The 22,454-nt window shown below is 38.4% G+C and overlaps 1 protein-coding gene across 1 annotated transcript; it reads left to right on the top strand.

Moving 5' to 3' along the window:
* Window positions 1-14,468: 14,468 nt before the first annotated feature.
* Window positions 14,469-18,097, top strand: LOC148155073 (SUN domain-containing protein 3-like). The gene is made up of 5 exons (XM_088013815.1): window positions 14,469-14,644; window positions 14,742-14,854; window positions 14,992-15,165; window positions 15,416-15,505; window positions 16,957-18,097. The coding sequence occupies exons 1-5, from the start codon at window positions 14,575-14,577 to the stop codon at window positions 17,068-17,070; spliced, it is 561 nt and encodes a 186-aa protein (XP_087869941.1). The 5' UTR covers window positions 14,469-14,574; the 3' UTR covers window positions 17,071-18,097.
* The last annotated feature ends 4,357 nt before the right edge of the window (window positions 18,098-22,454 follow it).

The following is a 22,454-nucleotide window of genomic DNA, read 5'->3' on the forward strand; positions in this document are numbered from 1 at the left end:
CACTTAACCGCTAAGTCAGGATGCCATACAACTGTTAATAACAAAGTGTATGACGATCTACGTCATGATTCTATGTTGTTGATTAAATAAAATCTTATGGTAATGACGTGTCTGACAGATATAGCCGGTGTTCTATCACATAGCCATACGCTGTCAGAATAGCATACATGCAGTGAGTACCATGCCAGCGCATGCGCATTAAGTCCGACCGTCAGTGTAGTTGTCAGTATACGCTAGGGGTTGCACCAATTAGTCGACTAGTCGATTCTTTTCTCTGCACTGACTTTTTTCTGGGCCAGTCGACTAGTCGCAATTACATGACTAAACAGATTTTTCCCAGAAAATGAAAGAAGGTGGACTAGGTGAGTTCGTCAGAAAGCTCAAATTGTATAAAAATGTAAATAATTTAATAATTACAAACTGTAAATTACAGCTTAGGCTACCGCAATAGGGGCGTTGCGCGGCGCGGTGGTTAGCGCGGCGTCCCGCATACAGAGACTTTAGCCCGCGGTAATCAGGAGTCCGACTCCCGTCCTCCATTCGCTGGGCCCAGGCCTCTCTCTGCTCTCTCTGCCCCCTTACAGTCAGGTTGTTGTCAAATAAACTAGTGCCGAAAAAAATCCTTAAAAAAATAAATAAATAAAAAAGACTACCGGAGTAATGTGTTACAACGCGTCATGATGTCAGGCTTTTTTATCCATCCAACTGATCAGCGTCACCCTGCGTATTGAAGCTTTTAACCTGACAGCTTTACGCTCTTATAAAGATATGGTTTGACTACATCTGGAAACTAAGTCCAAGCTCCCATAGAGGCGATCTCGGCCGCCGTCTGCATGTCGGTTCAGAGAGCCGCTGCTGAGTCAGCAGAGATCATGCTGCGCATCGGGCGGAGGAGCAGCAGGAGGTTTCGTTAAATTCAACTGTAACCAAACGGGATCCGTTCATAATAAGTTTGGTTCGTGATGTTCCAAAAGCACCAGTGGTCAGTGTGATCATTTGACTCCTATACGAGTAACTATCCAGAGATCATCAGCATCAGCCGGTGTTTGGAAAAAAAACAAAAAAAAAAAAGTCATACCCGACTTTGTACAACGAACTTTTCTCCCTGCTCACGAAGAATGATCTGTTTATTGCTCTTTTAATTCTGCATAATAGACTTAGTAAAAGCAGAAGGGGAGTGTGTGTGTGTGGGGGGGGGGGTCCATACTTGCCGTGAAAATAGCTGATAAAGCCTCCAAGTAGTTGTGAAGGGTTTTTGCGCTTACGTCACTATGACGTCACCGCGACTAGTCGACATCGACTCGACTATTATCATGATGTAGTCGACCTTAAAAAATATGTAGTCGTTCAACCCCTAGTATACGCAACAAGTTATGACGAAAATAAGTAATTAAATTGTTTCTAATATGACATAATGTGATAACTACATGGATATACATGCGTTGTCGTGGTTTCAAAGTGTGTTTAAAGCAGGTCTGGCTGCAGCTGGATGCCATACAACTGTTAATAACCAAGTGTATGATGATCTACGTCATGATTCTATGTTGCTGATTAAATAAAATCATATGGTAATGACAGCGTATGCATATCTGAGCTAAGCCTACGACTATCTGACAACGTATGCTGATCTGACAGAACACCGTGATCTGACCTGACAGAACACCCGTTCTTTGTTCTTATAATGCTCTGTGTACACTGCATCATTATTTTCTTTTATTATGTACGTTAATATTTAAATTAATAAATAACTAAAACACAAGAACGAAAGAGCACGCAGAACATGCACATTGCTCTTTGATTGTTTTTGTTCAAAGTGGCAGCTATAATGTCTGCCATGGTGTCAGACTACCTGGCTTCATGTACTGGGATAGAGAGTGAGAACAGTTACGATGAGCGCCTTCTGTTTGGTTACTTCTTGCTTGTTGCTCCTTGGTCAGTGTTCATAGTTGAGCGTTATTTACCGTCAGGGCATTGCCTCAATTGCTATGTTTAATGGTGCAGACAGTGGTGGTTTCTTATATGAGCAATATGGGCAAATGCCCAGGGCGTTATGTTTTTAGGGATGGCACGAGACCATCACACTTTTTAGCACATAAATGGAATATTTAATATTGGTAAAATGTATTAAGTATTTAATATCTAGGTGTTTTATGGTAATATGGATCTTTCAGATTATTTTGAGAAGCAATTTCGATCATATTTTACATTTTATTGTGTCATGTAGCGCGGGCCGCTGGTCTTGGTCTTGACTCGGTCTCGACTCCCCTCGGTCTTGGTCTTGTCTCGGTCTCAATACACTCTGGTCTTGGTCTTGTCTTGGTCTCGGGTTAGGTGGTCTTGAACACAACACTGCCTCAGAGTAAATATTTTTCTGTAATACATATTGTCAAACAAAATGTAGTCCTTTAAATAAAGATGGATGACGAATGTTAATTATAAATTTGGTTGAAATACGTTTTAGAAATAGCTAGTGAATGTTTGGGAACTTAAAAAATTGATTAATGAAAACACAGAAGAAAAAAACAATTTACTTCTGACCTTTTTACATTACATTTTATTCTTATTTCTTTTTCCAAGTACTGCCTTTAAATTCCTCTTTAAATTTAACTTTTATATTTTGCAATAAAAAATACCAAAGTGTGTCTAGATCCTAGTTTGTTCTCAAAGTACCCTGTTTTACAGCTGCTCTATAGCCTGAAATGCTTCTTTAGGGTTCTTTGTATTGTTAAGTGCAGTGTGTGAAAAGCGTCGCGTGTGAATGGGCCATAAAAATTTCTGCCCCAACCTGCTGTGGCGCTATTGAGCATCTACTGTACAAACACACTGATGTCCCCTCTTGGCAAAATAATAAAAAAAAATTCCAGACGGTTTTTAATACATACATACATACATGTGTGTATACATACGTGTGTGTATATATATATATATATATATATATATATATATATATATATATATATATATATATATATATATATATACTGTATATACACAGACACACACACAGAGACAGAGAGTTGTTTTTTTGTTCTAGTTTCTAGTCCTAGTTGTGTTATCCATTGATTTATTCACACATGAGTCTACCAGTTCAATACAGTAAAAATTTAAGGTGTAACAGCTGCATTCAGATATATATAAGTTCACACAATAGTCCCTAAACTTTTAAGTCCTGTTAGTCAGTTGCTACCGGCTATTAGCTGCGTGCTTGGTTCCTGCCGTGCTGCCTGCCTTGGACTGTTTTTGAGCAACATCATTATTAAATACATCTTAATCACCATAACCTGGGTCTCGGTGTCTCTCCTCACCACCAACCACACCACCTTATGACAGAGGTGACATTTAGAGAGAGGTTTCATAGTCAAGAGGAGAATGATATGATTGACCAAGAAAACCAGATGATGGACACTCTGGTGCATTGTTATCACATCTTTAAACCGCCCTGTAAATGGGGAGGTGACATTTAGAGAGAGGTTTCGTAGTCAAGAGGAGAATATGATTGACCAGGAAAACCAGATGATGGACACTCTGATGCATTGTTGTGACATCTTTAAACTGCCCTGTAAATGGGGAGGTGACATTAAGAGAGGTTTCATAGTCAAGAGGAGAATATGATTGACCAGGAAAACCAGAAGATGGACACTCTGATGCATTGTTGTGACATCTTTAAACCGCCCTGTAAATGGGTAGGTGACATTAAGAGAGAGGTTTCATAGTCAAGAGAAGAATGATATGATTGGCCAAGAAAACCAGATGATGGACACTCTGATGCATTGTTATGACATCTTTAAACCGCCCTGTAAATGGGGAGGTGACATTTAGACAGAAGTTTCGTAGTCAAGAGGAGAATGATGTGATTGACCAAGAAAACCAGATGATGGACACTCTGATGCCTTGTTATGACATCTTTAAACCGCCCTGTAAATGGGGAGGTGACATTTAGAGAGAGGTTTCATAATCAAGAGAAGAATGATATGATTGACCAAGAAAACCAGATGATGGACACTCTGATGCCTAGTTATGACATCTTTAAACCGCCCTGTAAATGGGGAGGTGACATTTAGACAGAGGTTTCGTAGTCAAGAGGAGAATATGATTGACCAGGAAAACCAGAAGATGGACACTCTGATGCATTGTTGTGACATCTTTAAACCGCCCTGTAAATGGGTAGGTGACATTAAGAGAGAGGTTTCATAGTCAAGAGGAGAATGATATGATTGACCAAGAAAACCAGATGATGGACACTCTGATGCCTTCTTATGACATCTTTAATCCGCCCTGTAAATGGGGAGGTGACATTTAGAGAGAGGTTTCGTAGTCAAGAGGAGAATATGATTGACCAGGAAAACCAGATGATGGACACTCTGATGCATTGTTGTGACATCTTTAAACTGCCCTGTAAATGGGTAGGTGACATTAAGAGAGAGGTTTCATAGTCAAGAGGAGAATGATATGATTGACCAAGAAAACCAGATGATGGACACTCTGATGCCTTCTTATGACATCTTTAATCCGCCCTGTAAATGGGGAGGTGACATTTAGAGAGAGGTTTCGTAGTCAAGAGGAGAATATGATTGATCAGGAAAACCAGATTATGGACACTCTGATGCATTGTTGTGACATCTTTAAACCACCCTGTAAATGGGGAGGTGACATTAAGAGAGAGGTTTCATAGTCAAGAGGAGAATGATATGATTGACCAAGAAAACCAGATGATGGACACTCTGATGCATTGTTATCACATCTTTAAACCGCCCTGAAAATGGGGAGGTGACATTTAGAGAGAGGTTTCGTAGTCAAGAGGAGAATAATATGATTGGCCAAGAAAACCAGATGATGGACACTCTGATGCATTGTTATGACATCTTTAAACCGCCCTGTAAATGGGGAGGTGACATTTAGACAGAGGTTTCGTAGTCAAGAGGAGAATATGATTGACCCGGAAAACCAGATGATGGACACTCTGATGCATTGTTATCACATCTTTAAACCACCCTGAAAATGGGGAGGTGACATTTAGAGAGAGGTTTCGTAGTCAAGAGGAGAATAATATGATTGGCCAAGAAAACCGGATGATGGACACTCTGATGCATTGTTATGACATCTTTAAACCGCCCTGTAAATGGGGAGGTGACATTTAGACAGAAGTTTCGTAGTCAAGAGGAGAATGATGTGATTGACCAAGAAAACCAGATGATGGACACTCTGATGCCTTGTTATGACATCTTTAAACCGCCCTGTAAATGGGGAGGTGACATTTAGAGAGAGGTTTCGTAGTCAAGAGGAGAATAATATGATTGGCCAAGAAAACCAGATGATGGACACTCTGATGCATTGTTATGACATCTTTAAATCGCCCTGTAAATGGGGAGGTGACTTTAGACAGAAGTTTCGTAGTCAAGAGGAGAATGATGTGATTGACCAAGAAAACCAGATGATGGACACTCTGGTGCATTGTTATCACATCTTTAAACCGCCCTGTAAATGGGGAGGTGACATTTAGAGAGATGTTTCGTAGTCAAGAGGAGAATATGATTGACCAGGAAAACCAGATGATGGACACTCTGATGCATTGTTGTGACATCTTTAAACTGCCCTGTAAATGGGGAGGTGACATTAAGAGAGGTTTCATAGTCAAGAGGAGAATATGATTGACCAAGAAAACCAGATGATGGACACTCTGATGCATTGTTGTGACATCTTTAAACCGCCCTGTAAATGGGGAGGTGACATTTAGACAGAGGTTTCGTAGTCAAGAGGAGAATATGATTGACCAGGAAAACCAGATGATGGACACTCTGATGCATTGTTATCACATCTTTAAACCACCCTGAAAATGGGGAGGTGACATTTAGAGAGAGGTTTCGTAGTCAAGAGGAGAATGATATGATTGACCAAGAAAACCAGATGATGGACACTCTGGTGCATTGTTATCACATCTTTAAACCGCCCTGTAAATGGGGAGGTGACATTTAGAGAGAGGTTTCGTAGTCAAGAGGAGAATAATATGATTGGCCAAGAAAACCAGATGATGGACACTCTGATGCATTGTTATGACATCTTTAAACCGCCCTGTAAATGGGGAGGTGACATTTAGACAGAAGTTTCGTAGTCAAGAGGAGAATGATGTGATTGACCAAGAAAACCAGATGATGGACACTCTGATGCCTTGTTATGACATCTTTAAACCGCCCTGTAAATGGGGAGGTGACATTTAGAGAGAGGTTTCGTAGTCAAGAGGAGAATAATATGATTGGCCAAGAAAACCAGATGATGGACACTCTGATGCATTGTTATGACATCTTTAAATCGCCCTGTAAATGGGGAGGTGACATTTAGACAGAAGTTTCGTAGTCAAGAGGAGAATGATGTGATTGACCAAGAAAACAAGATGATGGACACTCTGATGCCTAGTTATGACATCTTTAAACCGCCCTGTAAATGGGGAGGTGACATTAAGAGAGAGGTTTCATAGTCAAGAGAAGAATGATATGATTGGCCAAGAAAACCAGATGATGGACACTCTGATGCCTTCTTATGACATCTTTAATCCGCCCTGTAAATGGGGTGGTGACATTTAGAGAGAGGTTTCGTAGTCAAGAGGAGAATATGATTGACCAGGAAAACCAGATGATGGACACTCTGATGCATTGTTGTGACATCTTTAAACCACCCTGTAAATGGGGAGGTGACATTAAGAGAGAGGTTTCATAGTCAAGAGAAGAATGATATGATTGACCAAGAAAACCAGATGATGGACACTCTGATGCCTTGTTATGACATCTTTAAACCGCCCTGTAAATGGGGAGGTGACATTTAGACAGAAGTTTCGTAGTCAAGAGGAGAATAATATGATTGGCCAAGAAAACCAGATTATGGACACTCTGATGCATTGTTATCACATCTTTAAACCGCCCTGTAAATGGGGAGGTGACATTTAGAGAGAGGTTTCGTAGTCAAGAGGAGAATATGATTGACCAAGAAAACCAGATGATGGACACTCTGATGCATTGCTATGACATCTTTAAACCGCCCTGTAAATGGGGATGTGACATTTAGAGAGAGGTTTCGTAGTCAAGAGGAGAATGATATGATTGACCAAGAAAACCAGATGATGGACACTCTGATGCATTGTTATCACATCTTTAAACCGCTCTGTAAATGGGGAGGTGACATTTAGAGAGAGGTTTTGTAGTCAAGAGGAGAATGATATGATTGACCAAGAAAACCAGATGATGGACACTCAGATGCATTGTTATGACATCTTTAAACCGCCCTGTAAATGGGGAGGTGACATTTAGAGAGAGGTTTTGTAGTCAAGAGGAGAATGATATGATTGACCAAGAAAACCAGATGATGGACACTCAGATGCATTGTTATGACATCTTTAAACCGCCCTGTAAATGGGGAGGTTACATTTAGAGAGAGGTTTCGTAGTCAAGAGGAGAATATGATTGGCCAAGAAAACCAGATGATGGACAATCTGATGCATTGTTATGACATCTTTAAACTGCCCTGTAAAAGGGGAGGTGACATTTAGAGAGAGGTTTCGTAGTCAAGAGGAGAATATGATTGACCAAGAAAACCAGATGATGGACACTGATGCATTGTTATGACATCTTTAATCCCCCCTGTAAATGGGGAGGTGACATTTAGAGAGAAGTTTCGTAGTCAAGAGGAGAATGATGTGATTGACCAAGAAAACCAGATGATGGACACTCTGATGCATTGTTATCACATCTTTAAACCGCCCTGTAAATGGGGAGGTGACATTTAGAGAGAGGTTTCATAGTCAAGAGGAGAATGATGTGATTGACCAAGAAAACCAGATGATGGACACTCTGATGCCATGTTATGACATCTTTAAACCGCCCTGTAAATTGGGAGGTACCTTTCACATGTCCTATTGTGATCTCTGAGCTGGGACAATGGAAATTCCTCTCGACAAAATAGGCATGGAGTTAAAGGTCCCAGGTCAGATGGTCTGCTAATCATTTCCTGTAAATACAAAGAAATTACAAATTGCTTTACTTTTCTCTAAATCCTTCTATACTTTTCAGAACAATTAAAAAACAAATATGCAAAGCATACACAACAGCACCCACAACTGAAACAGCAACAGGACAGGTACACTCGGTACAAAATCATACAAAATTATAACAAAGTGGATAACTCATACAATACCTGTTCAATGCTGAGGTTACACTGAACAGGGCAGATGTATAATGTGGCATAGTTAATAAGCGAAGCAGAATCTTTCAGATTTTGGGCTGTGTAGCCCTCATTTGGGCATGGCAGAACTGACGACTGTCGAGTCCTGGTGCTGCCACGAGTCCTCATCAATTCAAAACCGCCTGCTTGTGTGAACTTTGGATAATTGGAATATATAAATTCAGTAAAGTTTTGGGGGCTATGTCCATTTCCTGAAAAACAAACAAGCCGGAAAATCAAAAGTCTTAGAAGCAAACGTTTACAAACAATGTAACATATAAAACTGGAGCAGTGGCTACAACAGATCCCAGGAACAACATCAGACATCTCAGTCCAGAAATGTGCAGTTCTAGGCACAGCCAAGATACTGGAGGAGAACCCTCAAGCTCCCAGGCCTCTGGTAGAGGACCTGAGCTCAGAGGACGAAAGAGAGAGAGAGAGACCACCCACGTAGGGTGAGAAGGGGATTTACATACATATATGTGTGTGTGCTTTATCTGCATACACACGTACACACACATATCTATCTAATGACATACCTCGAAAGCACAAACGTCTCTCCCCCAGCCCTGCCCTTTGAAGGCGTGCCTTCTCAGTCCTTGTGGGAGTCATTGAACTGTTTTTGTGGGCAAGGGCACAAAATGTGTGTCTATATGTGGCTGTGTGAGTCTGTGGACCGGCAGAACTGGTGGTTGGCTGGTTGCTGGCACGCCTTGGTTGCCTTGACCAGCCCATAGCACCACCTGACTGCCTAGTGTAAGGCGCAAAGAGCCTTGAAACTTCAGCTGTTATAAAGGAAAAACACAGTAACTAAATGCCAGCAACACAACACCTCATGTTGTATTTTAATCCATTAATCCATCTTTTACCCTAGGAATATTAAGTAATATATATCATATCTTGTCAGCAAAATTAACTTACTATCAACTGGATGTTGCCCCAAAGAAGTGCGACTGGCTGTTCCTGGCATTGGTTCCTGTTCTGCTGTTAATTTTTACAAAACTGGATTAGGATATAAAGCTTTGGAAATAGATTAACCATAGTATATCAGTTGTGCAGTGCAGCACTCTTACAATCAACAAGAAATCCTGCAAGTTTGAAAACATTTGTTCTTTATTTGCCAAAGTTAGGATGGGGGAACAAAATATTTTAGCTCTTTCAGCCACCTGAAATAATATGTCCCCCCTACATAAAATGAACATGTACAGTGAATTAATTTCTTTGTTACCTAAAATTTGAATCATTAACTGAAGCTGTATATTTCAGTTTGCAGAAAAACTCCTAGCAAATGTGGTTGTGGATTTTCCTGTTTCCACTGCAGCAGTCTACTGCATGAGGTTGGACATTGCTGTGAGACTTATTCTTAACAGTGGTGATTATAACATTAATATTCTTATTTTGAGTGTTAATGAAAATTTTTATCATTACTATAATGATTTTATGTTTGATTAAAAAAATATGTACTTAGCCAAAACTTGATACATCAACTTGTGAAAACAGTTATTTAACAAAATTGTTTGTCAATAACTTAATAAGTACAATTTTATGTAGGGGGAACAGATTTTATCAGGTGGTTAAAATATTTTGTTCCCCCATCCTAACTTTGGCAAATAAAGAGCAAATGTTTTCAAACTTGCAGGATTTCTTGTTGATGATGAGGGGAATCAACACAGTAAAAGACTTGTAGGTAAATTAATTTGTTTCCATTTTATGTAGGGGGAACAGATTTTATCAGGCGGTTAAAATATTTTGTTCCCCCATCCTAACTTTGGCAAAAAAAAGAGCAAATGTCATGAAAATCACATGATTTCTTGTTGATGATGAGGGGAATCAACACAGTAAAAGACTTGCAGGTAAATAAATTTGTTTCCATTTTATGTAGGGGGAACACATTATTTCAGGCCGCTGAAATATCCATTCTCTCCTCTTCTCCCCCCATAACTTTGGGAAATAAAAAGCAACTGTTTCCAAATTCTCAAAAATTATTATGTGTGATAGCATACTAGACATTTCCTTAATCCAGTAATCTGTCATTTTACATTAGAACGGGATTGACTAAAAAGTTCACACTCTTATCTTTTCAGGAAGTCTTTATTTTTGTGCCCTGCTATCGGCCAGCTTCCCTCCTCCTTTATCAGAAATGAAAAATTATAAATGCACACTACGTGTTGGGAACCTGTGTTTGTTGACTGACTTTTATTTGTGAGGCTTATGAGGCAAAAGCTGAAAAAAAGATAGATTCTCTTCACGTTTAAAATAACACAAAACAGCATAAAAAGACCTCCACACAGGACCTCGTTTATTTATGTATGTATTTTTATTTTGATAGCTGCCGATTAAACTGAAAGTTACAACATTGACATGATTATATGAGTAGTTTTTACCGAGAAATTGATCAGAAGCGCCGTGAAAATGGTCAGATCCGCCGGATCCAATTTGTAGTCATCAAACGAAACATTTAGTATTTCTCTGTGAGACCGTTTTTGAAATCAGGTAACATTTCACGAAATGACGTGATTAGAATAGGCAGAACTCTGATCGTTTCCTGATCCCGCATCACTTCCTTCGGCCTGCAGGAGAAAAATCCCGCAGAAGCGGATCAGCTGCTGGTCGCTCCAAACCCTCTGGTCCGTTAAAGCGTCCAGATCAGAGGTGATTCTCTGACAGATATTGTTCTTAGTATGATTGATAATGAGCTCCACGATGTTCTCTGTGCGTACATTTGAAACTCCCTGCTCACCAAGTGTCAGCTGCGCTTGATCACAGTCTGGACAGAAATGAACTTAAGCGACTCCACCTAAATTACCATCAATTCACCCGCTGCGGTCTGAACGCACAGCTTCACAAATTCTTCCTGGTTGCATCTGCAGACAAATCTGCGCTGATTCATCGACAGTTGGATCTGTATGAACCAAACCGAACAATTGAACTCTGCGAGATTTTTTTTTCTTTTGTTTTTAACCATGTGCATGGTTCGGCCGTTTTTACCAGGATTTTTTATTTTTATTTTTTTGCATGGTTTCGCTTCTCCAAAACGGACAGATGTTACGTCTGCCGCGCTCCTTCTGGGTGCGGGAGGGTAACATCTTCAACTCCATTTGTTAAAACTGCAGGGCGAGTTAAGTTTAATTCTTCGCAGTGGTGCCGCATTGGTTGTGCAGCGGACTGCGCATGGATCTAATTAACTTCTGCACCTTTATTTATTTCCTCAAAATAAACTGATGGCTCCTCTGTTTAGACTATAAATGGATTAAAACAACGTTGCATTGTCTTTTTCTCTGTTCTGTACTGGAGACTGGAGTTAAAGGCGCCATTTCAACTAAAGATTTGCAATGAGATTCCTAACCAAGGTGTCCGGTCCATCACTCTTCAACACACTGTCAGCTCCTGGTCAGAAAGACGCATTTAGTTCAGTGTCCATGAGATGATATTCAGATAGGATATTTTTATTAAATGATTTTAGTTGCCTCTGCAATGAAATCTTTGCGTAAAGTTTGTCATGTCTCCATGTGAACCAGTCAAAGGTGTTTATATATATATATATATATATATATATATATATATATATACTAGATATATAGATGTGTGCACGTAAATTTTGCCTTTTGCCCCCCCAGAGGTAGTCCTGGCCCCCTGTTGGCCCCCCCAACTTTAAAAGTCTGGCTCCGCCACTGTCTCTGTGTTAGCCATTGCTAGACTGCTTTTCGGAGAGAGAGTCCACAGGAACTGAGTTGCATCTAACCAACCAATAGGCTGCCATTGTAGCCTGAAGACACTGCCCCTCATTATCATATTAAAGCAGAAGCGAAGAGGGGAAAATAGAATGTGATAAATTAAAAAAATAAGGAAATACTTAATGAATAAGGGAAATTGGAAAATGGGAAAATTAAATTTTTTTCAAACAAATGGTAAATGAAAAATAAATAAAAGAAAATGGGTAAATAAAAAAGGGATATATGAGAAATTGATTAATGAAACCGGGAAATAGGAAATCGGGTTAATGGAAAAAGGAAATTGAACAATGGTTAAATTAAAAAATAGATTAATGAAAACTGGGTAAATAGATAAAGAGATTAATGAAATATGGGTAAATGAAAAATAGATTTAAAAAAATGGGTAAATGAAAAAGGGATATATGAGAAACTGATTAATGAAACCGGGAAATAGGAAATCGGGTTAATGGAAAAAGGAAATTGAACAATGGTTAAATTAAAAAATAGATTAATGAAAAATGGGTAAATAGATAAAGAGATTAATGAAAAATAGATAAATGAAAAAGGGGAATAGAGAAATTGATAATCTGAAAAATAAATAAATGAAAAAATGGGTTAATGAAAAAGGGAAATTGAAAAGTGGTTAAATTAAAAACAGATTAATGAAAAATGGGTAAATGAAAAAGAGAAATTGAGAAATCGATAATATGAAAAAAATAAATGAAAAATTGGGTGAATTAAAAAGCTAAGTTATTTATTTACCTTTTTTTTATTTCACTCATTTTGTTCATTTTTTGATTTATTTTACTCATTTTTATTTATTTCACCCATTTATTTATTTATTTAATTTTGGCTGAAATGGCTCTCCATACTAGTTATGTTATCCATTGATTTATTCACAAACAAGTCTACCAGTATATACATATACACATATATACAAGTTCACACAATAGTTCCTAAACTTTTAAGTATATATGAAAACAGGATTAACAACAACAGTAATAGCAAAAACTTTCAATAATGTGCAACTGAGTAGGATGACTTTGTCAAAATGTACATAATGTGGATATTAAACTGTAAAATTATAACAGGAAATGTAGAATACGGTGAGTCGGTGCAGAGAAAGTGATTGCAGTAGTAGCGGAAATTTTTATCAAACATGTCTAAAAAACTGCAATAACTATATGTAAATGCCAGTAGGGAAGTAAACATTTCTTGATTTTGTTGAGAGCAGTGATTTGATTCACTAATTTAACAGCATAATGGACTTTTTTTTTGTACATTATATTTTTTAAAATGTTTGGAATTAATTTAAAAGAGCCAGAAATGAATTGTGGGCAGGTTCTGTTGAGCATTGTGATGTCACTTAGGCTGACTTGTCATCAGAGACTTTTGGAACGTTTGTCAATAAGAGAGCAGTTCCTATAGGAATTCATCCATTTGAAGAGAGAGACGTCAAAGATATTACTGCAAGAAATTCAGTTGAGAATCAGGTTTTCAAGTAAGTATTTATTTAGAAATTAGTGAGGCAAAGAAAAGAAATGTAATTTTGTGCTAGAGTTTTTTGAAAGAATTGTTCCAGCGATGTTGCAAATAGGTTAAGCAAGACAAGTTGTTAGAAATAAGTTTTGTAGCTCATCGAATTATTTTAGTAACTTTTTGACGTAAATATCAAATGTATCATTTGTGTATTTAGCACCTTTGTTGCATATTTGCGAACTTCATTGAGTATTGAAACAGCAGAAAAATATTAAGGATTTACATGTTTTTTAAAAAAAATGTTCTTCAAGTTCTATATAGTTTATGATTTTCACACATGAAATGATAAATTCAATTTGATAGGTAACTAAATGATGATCTGATTGACATTAAATGAAGTTTCAGATATATTACATCATTAAATTTACAATGTTTACTATGAAAATGACTTGGTGTTCTCTGTTATGTTGTACATTTTAGACATGCTTTGTGCCAGTCACCGACCACCTTTCCATGTCTTTGTGTTTTTTACAGTCATGCTAAGAAGAAGTGAACGATTGAGAACCAATGGCTATTATGACATCAATGGACAACCAGTGATTTCATATAGAGAGACACCTTTCAGGTATATTTAATCAGCATTTTTATTTTTTATTTTTTTACTTTTTGTTTTATACAGTCAACTGCTGATCAATGTACATCTTTACTCACTTGTATATTTTCTGTCTTGGGTCAGAAGGAGGCGCAGAACAGGTCGCCCTGTAAACCGACCTGTAAATCGGGAGGGGACATTTAGAGAGAGTCAAGAGGTGAATGTCATTCACCAACAAAACGTCTTTGTCGTCATCATTGGTGTTTTTGTCGCTTTTGGTAAATACTCTCCTTCTACAAACAGTCAGTTTGGAAGTGTTATAGAAAGTCTGTATTTTAAATGTTATCTCACATCATCTGCTCATGTTCATCAGCTTGTATTCGTTGGATTATTTCCCTGCACTCGCGACCTTCAGAGTTACCTGTAACACCAACTCTAACAGACATGGTAGGCTTTCTCTTCCTAATCTTACTGATTTAAATATTCTAAGCAAACATGAGAACAAGCAGTTAACTATTATATTGTGTACAGGTTACAATCTCTGGAAGTAAGGATCAGGGACGTCTCTCCAAGCTGCAGTTGATGGAGTCAAAGCTTGACTACCTTCTACCACAAGCAAATCTGTGGCCCAACTTTGCTCTGGAGTCTCAAGGTGAACCATTATAAATAAAATCATAAACTAGTTTTCAACTTTTCAGTATTACAATTTTCTGACTCACATTATTTCTGATTTTGTGTTTTGTGAACAGGAGCAATGATTTTAGCCAAAACGACATCGAAACCGTATCAGAGCCACAGAGCGTGTCGATTGTTTGGAACATCTTTCAGGCTACCACCTATGGGCCCAAACGTTGTTATTAAGGTTTGAATGACATTAAGATCATTAAATAAGTTTCAGGAAATGTGGTGTTTCTTTTTGATATAATATTAGGCTTGAGGATTTTCTTTTCTCTTAGTCTTGGTACCCCACCTAAACTTTGTTTTGTTCTCTGTTTTCAGGGAAGAACACATTTGAATCCAGGACAATGCTGGGCCTTTGCAGATTTTCCAGGACGTTTAGACATTGCTCTGTCCCACAAAGCCAACATAACGCATGTGTCCCTGGGACATATTACAAAGACGGTATCCCCCACTTCCTCAATCTCTAGTGCCCCTAGAGAATTTTCTGTCTATGTAAGTCAAGTAAAATGAGTGTCAAAACTGTGAAACATATATATCCACCTGTAGTATATTTTAGCCTTTAAAATGTGATAGTAATGATTCAGTAGGACATCATTTGATCACATTCTAAACTATTCAAACTTTCTGTCTGCACTAATGAATTTTCTGCTCATCTCAGGATCTGATATGTTTTTAGAGACACCAACTTTCACATATATAGAAAAAACATAATAAACTGCTTTTCCATCTAATTTTGTCTCAGGGAAAGAAGCATTTAGAAGATGAGGAGAGTCATTTGGGGACTTTCCTTTATGATGAAGATGGAGACCAATTACAGACCTTCAAACTTCCTGTAAATATGTCAAATTAACATTTTATTAACCAAATACAGTTATTACAGAAGCCCAGAGTGACTGATCCTGTTATAAATATTGAGCATCTTTCTTAACATGCAACCACAGGTTTCTTCACTGGGTATTACTAGCATTCAATATAAAAAAACCCCACTTTAAATAAAATGGCAGATACAGTATTATTGTTCATTCAAAATACTCCAATGAAAATTTCTATTTAAACCATAAAATATTATGTTAATTCTGCAGTTCCAGAGTATTGAGTGAGAATGTAACTGATAGCATTGAAAAATTAGTCAGTCAAGTTTGTAGCAATTATGTTGTCTAGAAATAGTGCCTAAATGCAACACCATGCCCCACCTACATGCACAAGTTTTGTTATTGAACCCTAATTATTCCAAAACACAGAGAGCGATGAACTTGAACAGATGCAAGAAACTGTTGATTTTTTTTTGGCCATCATTTAAGGAGGAAAATATTTTTTTTCTTGGCATAAATCTCATTAAAAAGGCTTTTATTATGTTTTATTAATAAGACTTTTATTATGTCTTGACAAAAAAATGAACCTCTTATTGTTACGGAGTGGAAGCTTCTTCAGTCAGGACAGAGACTCTGATTTCTTTTACTGAACATTTCTGTTCACTTTTTATTGAGGAGAAACAGCAACAGCTGTTCGTTACCTAGCAACCAAAATCAACAGAAGCAAGACATTGACAAAATACAGAACCAGATCCTGTTAAGCATTCTTCAAAATAAAAGACTTCCTCTATCCAAATAAATCATGCCTCGCACTTCAGCTTTTGTAATTATACACAGTCATGTTAAATTCAATTAATAATCATCATCATGTAAAGTATGCTTAACATACAATTGTAAATAAGTCACTTATAATGCAAATTGTACTTAACAACATTGTTGTGGATAGGTGTAGCACGGGATCACGTGGTGTTATTAGTGATTGTAGATCACCTGTCTTTGATCACTGTTTGATTCTACGGATCCGTTTTTATGCAGCTTTTCAATACTGTTTTGCTTGGATATGGACAATAAAATCGTTGCAACTGCAGCTTGGATTTACGTTTTGATCAGCTTGCGCGTCAACAACCAACTCCCCTACTCAGCCGCTCGGCGACTTTGTTTGATAGTCGCTAATAAACATATATGTGTAAAAAAGTCACAACACTTATCACAAATCAATCATTTTGTTGTCTCTTGATAACAAAGAATAAAATCACAGTGTTACTACATAACATTTTGTTTTCTGGTTAGCAAAATATCAGTATATTTGCCTTGCTATCTCAAGAAAATCTATGCAAAATACATTTACAGCAAGACCAGTTGAACTAGGCTTTTTTGCACTTTAAGACGGATCTTCTTTGTTTCTGTTATCTATTTGTAACTATGGATTATCAATCTAACCTCCCTAAGTTGTATCTCTCTTGGCTTACAGGCTGAAAACATTGGCCCCTTCACACAAGTAAATCTAAAGGTCAAGAGCAACTGGGGTAATCCCAAATACACCTGCCTATATAACTTTAGAGTCCATGGTGTACTTGCTGAATGAAGATGACAACAAGGAGGAAAGGGGTAAAAGATTAAAGGGGAGGAAAAAGTGATGTATATTCTCATCATCCACTTATACTGTAATAGTCTAGGTTTTGTTCTAATGGATTGGGAATGAGGGCTGCACAATGGGTCTGCACAGTGGCGCACTTGATAGGACTGTTGCCTTTCAGCAACGAGGTTCAGAGATAGTAAAAGTGGCATGCGTGGGTTCTCTCCGGGTACTCCGGCTTCCTCCCACAGTAAAACCATGACTGTTAGGTCAATTGTTCTGTCCAAATTTTACTTGGGTGTGAGTGTGTATTGCATGGTTGATCGCCCTGTCTCTCTCTAAATAGAGCAGGATCCATTAAAACATCTTTTGAAATAATTCTTATTTTCTTAACCTTCTCCCAAAAAGCCCTGGTTTTGTTGCATTGTCCTAAGCAATGTAATAGTACCCCTTTCTCCACCATGCATATGAGGTCTGCACAATGGCGCAGTCCATAGCGCTGTTGCTTTGCAGAAAAAAGGTTCAGCGATAATAAAAGTGGCATGCGTGGGTTCTCTCCGGGTACTCCGGCTTCCTCCCACAGTAAAACCATGACTGTTAGGTCAATTGGTCTGTCCAAATATTACTTAGGTGTGAGTGTGTATTGCATGGTTGATCGCCCTATCTCCCTCTAAATAGAGCAGGATCCATTAAAACATCTTTTGAAATAATTCTTATTTTCTTAACCTTCTCCCAAAAAACCCTGGTTTTATTGCATTGTCCTAAGCAATGTAATAGTGCCTCTTTCTCCACCATGCATACACAAATTTAGAATGATGGGGTTAAATTATTCAGTTTTGCAGGAATGATGTATATTCCCATAGTCCATTTATACTGAAATAGTCTAGACTTTGTTCTAATGGATTGAATATGAGGGCTGCACAATGTGCAGTTGATATCGCTGTTGCCTTTAAGCAAAGAGGTTCAGCGATAATAAAAGTGGTATGCGTGGGTTCTCTCTGGGTACTCCGGCTTCCTCCCACAGTAAAAACATGACTGTTAGGTCAATTGGTCTGTCCAGATATTACTTAGATTGTCCTAAGGAGTTGCACAATGGCGCAGTTGATATAACTGTTGCCTTTCAGCAACGAGGTTCAGAGATAGTAAAAGTGGCATGCGTGGGTTCTCTCCGGGTACTCCGGCTTCCTCCCACAGTAAAAACATGACTGCTAGTTTGCCCGTTCAAATTCTCCTTACTTGTGAGTGTGTGCTGCATGGTGGTTTGTCCTGTGTGTCACTGTGTTGCCCTGGGATGGATTGGCAACCTCTACAATTCCATGTTGTGAATTTAAGTTTTTATTTTTTTTTGCACCATTTAAAATGAAAACACTGACACTTTTACATAAACTGTTGTTACATTTAACACAAACTGTCTGAGAGCATTAACATATTCAAACATAAACTCTGTAAACAGTGCAGCAGCACTACTTTCCTTTATGTCCCTTTTTTAACTTGTGTAATGTAAACTAATATTGTTACTAAATCTGTCTTTCTTCTTTCAGAGGTTTGCTGACATGATTGTGTTTGTTTTTTTATTTTTGCCCTCTTGAAGCCAGCCAGCCTCGGCAGATAGCTGCTCATCCTGAGCCTGGTTCTGCTGGAGGTTTCTCCTTTTAAAGGGAGTTTTCCTCTCCACTGTTGCCTTGTGCTTGCTCAGGATGGGGGATCCCTTGGATTAAACATCCATCGCGATCTGCTGGTGACCCCTCCGCAGAATCGCCACCTTAACGTGGTGGAGGGGTTTGAGCATCCCAATGACCCAGATGGAGATTTTGTCTTGGGCTTCAGCCAGTAGTGAGGCTTCCCAGGACAGGTTGCCATTGGGGAGGGATCAGACTAAGAGCGATTCAAGGTTTTCAATGAAGGACGACCAAAGCGATCAGGTGTTTCTAGGAGACAGGTCGTTATCCCAAGTCCGGTTTTGCAGGAAGTTTCTCTCAAAAAAAATTTGTTATCTTCCTCACTGATCAAAATTTCAATGAATTCACTGTACTCCAATGTCCTCCTGTAACTGCTGTCTGTGCTTCCATTAAGGTACCAGAATGGGAGGCTCCAAGGGTCAGATGGGGACTTTGGTCTATTAGTACAAGGGGCTTCCGTTCCACATGGCCAACGTGTGAGACAAGTGGAGATTTGAGCCAGATGCACGAGGTTCTGGCTCAATACTTGGAGGGGAGCCACTCACCCACACTTGAAGGGGGTCCACACCTTGGAGCACTCGCCTACACCTGAAGGGATTGATGGGTCCATGCTTGAAGGAGAACTGTGCATGACAGAGGGCCAGAAGGAGGCGTGCACATGTCAGTTCAGCGGTTCCCGGGCATATGCCAACATGCCTGGGCTTCTGTCCACATACTCTTGACTTGTGTTTTAAAAATAAAGGCCTCAAAAGTACTTCAAATGGTTACTGGTATTGTATCCACTCATTCTTCTTTAATGGCCTTTGAGGGGGCCCGTAACACTCCAAATCAGTAAATCTCAGTCCTTTAGAGCACTTTTGGGATGTTGTGACATGGAAGATTTGTATCATCAATGATGAGTCAACAAATATGCAGCAATTCCTGATCTGACCAAGATACAACTAATTTGTACAGTCCTTCCAACATACACACAACTGAATGTGAGAAACTGCAACATTGCATGGCATGTGCAGGGTTTCCTTCAGAAAACTTGCTAGGCTTGGGGCACCAAGGCTGTCCACTGGGGTTTTGTAGATGTTGACAGGAAACGTAAGGTATTACTGTGTAATTGCTACTGGAAGACATTGCTGACAATACTTAAACCCAAAACTATAGAATCTAAAAAACAACAAATAAAAAATACACAATTTAAAAAAATATCAGTTATTTGCGATTCTGTTAAATCCAAATTAAGTCATCAGTTCATTGATCTCTGAACACAATGCAATGCTGATCACATTTATAACTGGCCCAAGGCATAAATTAAATAAGAGAATATCAATGCAGTTAAATTTGATTTAATGGCTTCAGCATAGATAAAAGATTTAAAATAGTGTAACACTTGAATTTAAGGTTTTAAGGAGCTGGCAAGTTTACTTTGTAAGAGTTCAAAGAACAATATTTATAGTTAGATTGTTTTGTTACCACAATCAGATGCTGTCAGTTAGATCTCTGAGTTTTAGCTCTGTTTGTTCACAAATACATCTTAAAATGGAGCTAATAGCGAAAGTTCAAGCTGGAAGACTCCGTCCTCTCCTTTCTCCATCGGTGTCATGCTCATCTCCAACCTCAGCGCTGGACCTCACCCAGCGCATCCACTCATCAATCAAGCTCTGTATAAAAGGATCTACACCCAAGCTGTCAGCCGGTGTCCAGCTGGGTTCAATCTGTTCATCTGCACGCCACAGCTTTGCAATTCCCCGTCCTTCTACCTCGGCCTGCTGTCATGAAAGCCGTTTAGCTGTGGCTCGGCCCCTTCTTTTTACCCTCAGATGCAAGAGATCATTTCAAGCAGCGTCTCCCGCTTCGATCATGTCAAGCAGCGTCTTCCATTTTATGTAGGGGGAACACATTATTTCAGGCGGCTAAAATATTATGTTCCCCCTCCTAACTTTATCAAATAAATAGCAAATGTAACCAGAGGGGGAACAGATCATTTCAGGCAGCCAAAATATCCATTCTCTCCTCTTCTCCCCCCATAACTTTGGGAAATAAAAAGCAACTGTTTCCAAATTCTCAAAAATGATGTGTGATAGCATACTAGACATTTCCTTAATCCAGTAACCTGTCATATTTTACATTAGGACAGGATTTACCAAAAAGTCTACAATCTGATCTTTTCAGGAAATCTTTATTTTGGTGCCCTGCTGTCAGCCAGCTTCCATCCTCTTGTATCATAAATGAAAAATTATAAATGCACACTACGTGTTGGAAATCTGTGTTTGTTGACTGACTTTTATTTTTTAGGCTTAGGCCACCCAATATAACTTATATATGATTCCATTTGAGACATATCAACAAATGTCTACTTTTTAAATGTGTGGCTTTTTTAATACTTGTTGCTTCAATGAAGTGCCCGAAGTCTGTACTCGAGGGCCGGCATCCTGCATGTTTTATCTTTGCGGAAATAGATTTTTTTCCCCCTTTCAATCAGTGTTTATTCAGTAGGATTATTCAGCACATCATGTTTTATTGACGTCAAGTGACGACTGCATTGCTCCTCAGCTTTTTTATAAACAAGGTGATGAACCTGAAAACCAACATAGTTTTGAGCTCATCTACTTTTAATAAAGTAAATGTCATAAAATTATGACATAATTTGTCATATTATACAAATGGAAGAACAATCATGGAAGCAATGACCAAGTGTGTTTAATCGATGTATTGGAATTGTTTTATTAGCTACAGTTACTCATGAAAACAATATTTACCCCCACTATTAATTTATTTCACCTTTAAGTGATCTTTATATATATTTCTAAGGTTTATAAACAGAGTTGTAGTCACGGGAAGCCATGTAAACTTAGTATAGCAATTAACAAAAACAACTGCTAAGGTTAAATAGGGTTCTCTCCATATGAGCTCCAGACGGGACTGATGTTTCCAGGACCTGCGACCCGGATTCCAGGACCCACAGGTGAATCGGCACATTTGTTTCATAATGATCTCTTTAATGAGAGATCGAGATAGTTTGGCATTTCATCAACTCCGTCAGATGTCAACTCCATCAGAGTTTTTGTGATTCTTTCAGTGAAATTGTTGTCAAATCTCACTTAATTGTGCAATTAATTCATTTTAATGTATTTTACATAAATTGCATTACTAGTTTGTCACCACCTTCAGTTCTGTCAACTCCGTCATGCACTGTCAACTCCGTCAGATGGACTTTTTGTTGTTTTTGGTTTTAAATAATATTTATTTTGTTTCTTGAGAAGCATTTGTCTGTAAAATGAGTAAAAATATCACTAATGGGGTATTTTAAAAATAATTTTATATTCATTTTTGTCAGATGTTGATGACAAAGTTCTGGGTCAGGTCAATTAAAAATTAATTTTTTTTTTTAAATTTGCAACTGGGAGCCTGCACCTTAGCATCTTTACATTTTCTAAACATTATTTGTCATATTTGCATACATAAGGTTGAGAAATAATAAAAAAAAAAAAATGGGAAAATTAAAACCCATTTTGTCCCTATTCTGAAGAATCACTGATTTAACAAATCTCAATATCTATAACATTTGAATCTGGAGGAACCATCTACGGTTGACACTCTGGCGTCGAAGTACCGGCGTTCCACCCTTCCACCCTTCTTATGCTGCCGTAAATGAGATGATCAGCCTCCGGTGTGATGATGACGTCATCGATGAAGCCACAGCCCGCCACCTCTCGGACTCCA

Source organism: Poecilia mexicana, unplaced genomic scaffold, assembly GCF_051168715.1.
Source record: "Poecilia mexicana isolate PSO_F unplaced genomic scaffold, ASM5116871v1 scaffold_16, whole genome shotgun sequence".
Taxonomy (NCBI): domain Eukaryota; kingdom Metazoa; phylum Chordata; class Actinopteri; order Cyprinodontiformes; family Poeciliidae; genus Poecilia; species Poecilia mexicana.

What these genes read in the sequence shown, in the direction of transcription:
- LOC148155073 (XM_088013815.1), top strand. Translation starts at nt 14,575, where the DNA reads ATGGAGTCAAAGCTTGACTACCTTCTACCACAAGCAAATCTGTGGCCC. An exon ending in CTAGAGAATTTTCTGTCTAT is followed by an intron (nt 15,166 to 15,415) that starts GTAAGTCAAGTA and finishes ATTTTGTCTCAG; the next exon opens with GGAAAGAAGCATTTAGAAGA. An exon ending in TACAGACCTTCAAACTTCCT is followed by an intron (nt 15,506 to 16,956) that starts GTAAATATGTCA and finishes CTTGGCTTACAG; the next exon opens with GCTGAAAACATTGGCCCCTT.